Source organism: Choristoneura fumiferana, chromosome 18 (assembly GCF_025370935.1).
Source record: "Choristoneura fumiferana chromosome 18, NRCan_CFum_1, whole genome shotgun sequence".
Classification (NCBI taxonomy): domain Eukaryota; kingdom Metazoa; phylum Arthropoda; class Insecta; order Lepidoptera; family Tortricidae; genus Choristoneura; species Choristoneura fumiferana.
The window spans coordinates 4,034,585-4,040,584 of NC_133489.1; the positions used below are offsets into that span (position 1 = coordinate 4,034,585).

Consider the following 6,000-nt stretch of genomic DNA (forward strand, 5'->3'; position numbering starts at 1 on the left):
CACGCTACAGTGCGCCATCTAGTGAGACAAAAAACGATAGCCCTCATTAGCATGATCACCGCAGTGTTGCATCATAGCTCACCTTTCATCTCGCTGAGCTCGTTTTCCATGATGATGAGCGAGAGGTCGCTGCCTTCGCTCGTGTCAGGTGACAGCGCAAGGGGCGCGCGGCGCGGCGGAGGCGCGGCGGGGGAGGCCGAGCCGCTCCAGGCCGCACCTACGCTTAGCTCCGCTACGTTCGGCTCGGGGTAGCACGCGCGTTGTTGCTGGAAGAGATTGAAGTCCATGATAATATTTACAGGGTTAAACAGATTAAGGGGCTGTTTCACCATCCATTGATTAGTGTTAACTGGCGGTTAGGTGTGATGCCGTCTCTATTTGTTTTGTTTTTTTTTTTTTTATGGTATAGGGGGCAAATTTGTTCGAATAGACGGAGACGGCATCACATTTAACCGTCGGTTAACGCTAATCAATGGATGGTGAAACAGCCCCTAAGTTTCTTAATTTAAAATAGCCATAGAATTAAGAGAAACCTTAAATTTCAATATGAAATATGTTTTTATTTTAAGTATACTTACTTGAAATAAAAACATATTTAACCCTTAGCGGCCACACCTCAGCCAGGCCACATAGCGGCCACATAGAGTTCATTACCCCACGCTGAAAAACTTAGTTGTACAAGGCATGGGTGTTTTAAGACTTTTACCCGATTGTTTTATGTTTCTTGGAGAGTTTTTCTACATTTCCAATGATATTTAACGGTTCATTTAAATGGCGTTCTAAAAGCTGGTCATATATGTGGAAATTCAGTAAAAATTGTATTTTTTAGGAAAAAATTCATATCTCCGCCATTTTTCAATATTAAGGGCTAAAATTTTAGAGTTTTACGCACAAAATATACCACTCCCATAAAATATAACAGTATTCGCCGATCATTCAAAAAGTATAGTATTTTGAAGGAAAAAAAATTATAAAATAAAAATTGTTCATATATATGAAACTCATAAGTTTATACATCTTATTTTCATAACCGATCCTATGTCCAGCAGTGGACTACTATAAGCTGACGTTGATAATGATGATGACTAATTTTCTTAATTTCTATTTGAAGTTAATTGTTTTCGTCTAATTTAATGTCTCTTAAAATATTATTACTTAATTTGTTAGCACCTTATTTATTAGTTATTCTTCAACTCCGAAGAATTCCATTTAAAAGGCCAAAAGGTAACCCCTAGCCTACCATGACTTAGAAATGTATACTAACCTGTAATCCAAGAAGTTAGTATGGTTGTGGGCCGTGTGTGGAGAGTCTAGCGTATCAGCGTGAGGCCACTCCGCGTCGCTGCCTTCGACTCCATTCTCCGACGGGCAGTCTTGCGTCTGCCGACGGAGCTCGTAGTCTAACTCCTATGAACCAAAAAGAAGGTGAGCCACTTGTTCGTTCACGTTACTTATTCGGGCCATCGAGTAAAAAGAACTTTTTTTTTTTGCGGTTCCCTATAAGGAAATAAGTTTTATGTTAAATATTCCATTTTTAATAAAAGCTTTTTTTTGCTGATTGAAAGTTTTTTTTGCTGCAATTGCATTATGTCATCCAACTTACATTAAATATGTATACCGAATTTCAAGTCAATCCGACCACTGTAAGTAGGTACAAGTAAACTTGCACTATTTGACCCAACGACAGGTGTCTGTCAGTCTGTCTGTAGATAGAGACCCGTTTTGTCAAGAACGCGTGGAGGTATCAAGCTGTAATTAATATCAAATACTCAAGTGTGCTGCTAATACCTATTCTATTACTCAATACTATATTTCGGCTTAGGAGAGGGGCTCCGCTAACACTGGATATTAATAGATATCTACAAATTTGTACAGAACCCTCGTTGCGCGAGTTCAACTCGCAGTTGCCCAGTCTTTTAAACGTCCCTGTAACTTTTTTCATAGTCCACCTAGAAATATCGTTTAATCGATATTTCTTACCTGAAAATTAACGATCTCATCGTGACTATTAAGCTGCGTATGCGCCGCGACGGCGGGACATCTGAAGAACTCTTCTAGAACCTTCCTCGTCTCCGAGAACTCGTACAAATAGTCGAACGCCGCCGAGCCCGACGGTGGCGTCACGTCTCTGCTCTCTGTCACTATACGCTGCAAGGAAAGAGACAGGATTATAGATGAGAGATTTGTCAGTTGTAAGTTGAGTTCATGATATTACCTACCTTAAATTTGCGGGCATAATAAATATGAAACTAACAAGTTTTTTTTTATTATGAGAGGGAGTCAAATGAGAAGCGGGTCATTTGATGGGAAATGATCGCCACCATCCATGATTATCAACAACTCAAGGAAAGTCGCTGGTTTGATTAATCCTTTTAGTGGAGAAAATATTTAAAAATCGATAGTGCAGTTAGAAAAAAACAATAGGTATTAGGAATGATGCGATTTCTTACAATTACAATATCGCTAGATGGCGCCATAGAGAAGAGGTCCCGTGACACATATTTCAAAGGGAAATTAGTATAGACTTGTATAGATGAGCTATATATCGCTAGATGGCGTTGGTATCGCAAGGTTCGTTTGACATTTGTACTCTATTGAACTAGTCTACAAGCCAATGGACTAATAGCAGATAAAAATATACCTTTAAAACGTATGAACTAACCTGTGGAAATCCGGGTCTAGGTGACCTGACAGGCTGGGCCTTCTGACTGCCGATGCCATATCTCCGCGGCGAACCTTCATATTCGGCTATAGGTAGCTCTCCAATCACTCTCGTGAATCTCCCTTTAAAAATAAAAAAAATATTTAAGGTAAGTATGTCATTTTGGTACTTTCGACGTCACTGCTGATATCAAGTAAGTTTTGTAAATCTCAAATAAAATCCAGGCAATTTGAAATTCGAGTGGTGGGACGATTAAGAGATATACAAAGACAAAGAAAGTGTCAGCTCATTGGAGTAATATTTGGAATATCCTCTTTTGGAAGATCCCTTAATATTAGCAATCTCTCCAAATATAAATGGGCAGGTAGAAAGCCTTCATAGGTTAATAGTGAAACTTTTAATTAAAGGTTTTATGGCCACTTCTTCCACAAAACTATTTTTATGCCACTAGTAACTTATGGATTTTACTATCTGAAAATAAATGATTTTATTTATTTAAAGGTCTCAAGTTCAGTAGTGTCTAAATTAATGGAACTATCAATTTTTGAAACCAGATTTAACCCTCAGATTTATTTGTTCCGGCAATTGGCCTTACCCAACATGAAACTTAGCTATTTGTTGGAATGTTAGGTAGTATTTTTTCAAAGTGTGTCGCACTAAGTTTGTTTTCATTCACTTGCAGAAATTTATTTAACAGAATATTTTAGATTATGTATCGTTTAAGATCTGCAACAAAAATCATGCAAGTTGCTTTACATTGCGAGACCGTAAAGCCAACGAATTTGTAGTGGTTAATCGGGCGCCGAAATGTAATACGACTTGCACGATTTTTCTTTGGGCTGGGCTTTTTAAAATAACTCGCTGCAACTCACGCTAAGTTTAGGATAAATATTGTTTATAGCTTTCGCGTAGGTTTTCTCTCTCGCACAAACCTTTATCTTCGTCGCCGGACATCCAGACCCCCGACGGACTGGCATCACTCCTCTCCTCCCCAGGACTCGACTCACTCTCACTCACTTCACTCTTATTGTTCATTAGATCACTGTCACCGTTTTTCATATTGTCTAAAGTCCTTTTCACACTCAAATCGATCTCGTTATCACTTGCATCCGGGTCCGTCCGAAGACCTAAGGACACAGAATTCAATATCACTGAAAATAAAGGAGAGAAAAAAAAGAGTAAATCAATTGGAAAAGGTGGGTACAATACAAAGGGTAGGAAGAAATTAACGAGATCAAATATACAAAAATGAAAACTATAAGCTTTTACAGATAGCTTCTTCTATGGACTGGCAAGACCCGTGGGCAAGACAATGTCTGATGAGTTCTGAATCTAAAAGGAGTTCGTTTCTTTTATATGAATTGATACAAGCACTATTAAGACATAGCAAGAAGAAGAATCTCAAAGATTAGAAGGGCGTTCTCTTAGACTGCTGAGATTTTTTCCAAAATAGCCGCTAGAAATAGGTTTGTTTAATGCTTATTTTAGTGATGTCTGTATATTTTCTTTCGGTTGTTAGGGAAAAATCGAATTAAACTCAAGCTTTGTAATTTTATGAACGAAAGACAGTGTCTTTCGCGTTCCTTTGAATAATTTCACAGTATAATCCTAACCACAAGTTCAATTCATTAAATATTTAAGTTTTTAAGATATAGAGCACGCTACTCGTGATTTCATCCCAAATTACGATACTTAAAAAATACATCTTGCATATTGCTGGCCGTTTTTAAAATACTACTTGCATATTGCTCATTAAGTATTTAAATAACCCTTAGTTTCATTGAAACACAATTTCAAAAAAATACCCATATTAAATTGCAGTCGAAATGTTAAAATACTAGCGGGAAAAAACCGTACATTCTAAGAGCACGCAAAGTAAACCGAATTTAATCACCTTTCCAATCCTCATTGTCGTCAAACACAACGACCTCGCCGTCTGCTACGACGGCTATGGGGCTACTCTTTGTGCTGACGTCATTGGTCTTATGGGGGTCCAGTATGGGGGAGCTATTCTTGGGGATCCCCATGGTGCCTTCGCGGGTGTCCCGATCCCCATTCGTGTATGTCGGCGACGTGTGTCGTGATATCATTTTTTTGGGCTCATTGTTTATCCTGTGCAAGTTTATCTGGAAAGAATTCTAGTTTTATAGCTAAGTATATCTAGTATCTAGGTACGTAAGGGTGACGCTAGAGATCTCGCGAGTATACTGTCACAATTTTTTGAATGTTACTAATGTTAATAATCATGCCTGTATTGTCTGCTACAGAAACCCCTGCCGTGTAAGTATACTGGGAAGTTCATTTGAAAGCTAATCCAACAGAATTATAGAATACCTAATCAAAATAAGTTTTAGGTGTTAAATTAGATTGCAATGTACGAGGAATGGGGTAAATTCTTGGGTAAAAAAAAATCAACTTGGTCCGTCAGCATTTTTTTGTCAATCAAACAATAAATGACAACGAACTAAAAGAATTTCCTTGCTCACCCGCGACCTTACGATAGCTAAGCTTATGCAAAATATGCGTGTTCATGCAGTTTCTCCACCTCCACACTGTAAAACACACACAAATCACACAAACCCATCTATCACCACACCACACTACACTGACGCGTTTCGAACTCAAACAGAGCTCTCTTCAGAGTGACACAACCGTACACCATGCTACCAGTTGTTGAACATCAGTCAGTCAGTCAGTCAGTTGTCAGTCTTTTAATTATTATCTATCTATTTATCTATCTAATTATCTATCTTTCCATTATTAGATATTAGCCTATGTATTTGGCAAATTATGATTGGAGTATCATAATCATAATCATAAGAAATTAATGAGGTCTCCTTGACAGGAAAATATCGCTAGATGGCGTTAGTATCTAGAGGTCCGTTTGACGTTACAGGCTTGCTTGTGATTGGCTCATTTAGCTATTTATCCAATCACATTTGTGACGCAAATTTCAAGTTTGTCAAACCTTGCGATACTAGCGCCATCTAGCTAGTCACGGAAACCTCATTGGTCGTTAGCGTCGCCCTTAATTTGAGTAGAGTTAAACACAATCCACCAGCCCAATACAATGGTAAACTTAACAAAAATCAAATGACAGATCGGGGCAGGCAACGTGCATAATTGGCTGAATGATTACAACACAGAACGTTATAATATGACGAATAGAAACCGGCTATCTGCTAAAGAGCCAGATAGCTATTTTCCCGACAGTCAGGACGCGACCTCGAATTCATTAAGTACCTACTCAAATTGTTATTGCAGAGAATATCTCTTTGAATAAAAATTAAATAATCGAGTAGGTACCTACATTGCACCCGTTAAGTAATACTAATAAG

General features: G+C 38.3%; 1 protein-coding gene across 1 annotated transcript in view; it reads right to left on the minus strand.

Annotated features, from left to right (window-relative positions):
• LOC141438364 (uncharacterized) overlaps positions 1-6,000 on the minus strand; it is a 232,998-nt gene that overhangs the window by 27,237 nt on the left and 199,761 nt on the right. Inside the window, exons 8-13 of the mRNA XM_074102222.1 lie at positions 4,557-4,788; positions 3,595-3,813; positions 2,663-2,784; positions 1,981-2,148; positions 1,261-1,407; positions 83-266 (exon numbers count right to left, since the gene is read on the minus strand). Of these exons, the coding sequence (XP_073958323.1) occupies positions 83-266; positions 1,261-1,407; positions 1,981-2,148; positions 2,663-2,784; positions 3,595-3,813; positions 4,557-4,788 (1,072 nt within the window). The remainder of the gene's footprint in view (positions 1-82; positions 267-1,260; positions 1,408-1,980; positions 2,149-2,662; positions 2,785-3,594; positions 3,814-4,556; positions 4,789-6,000) is intronic.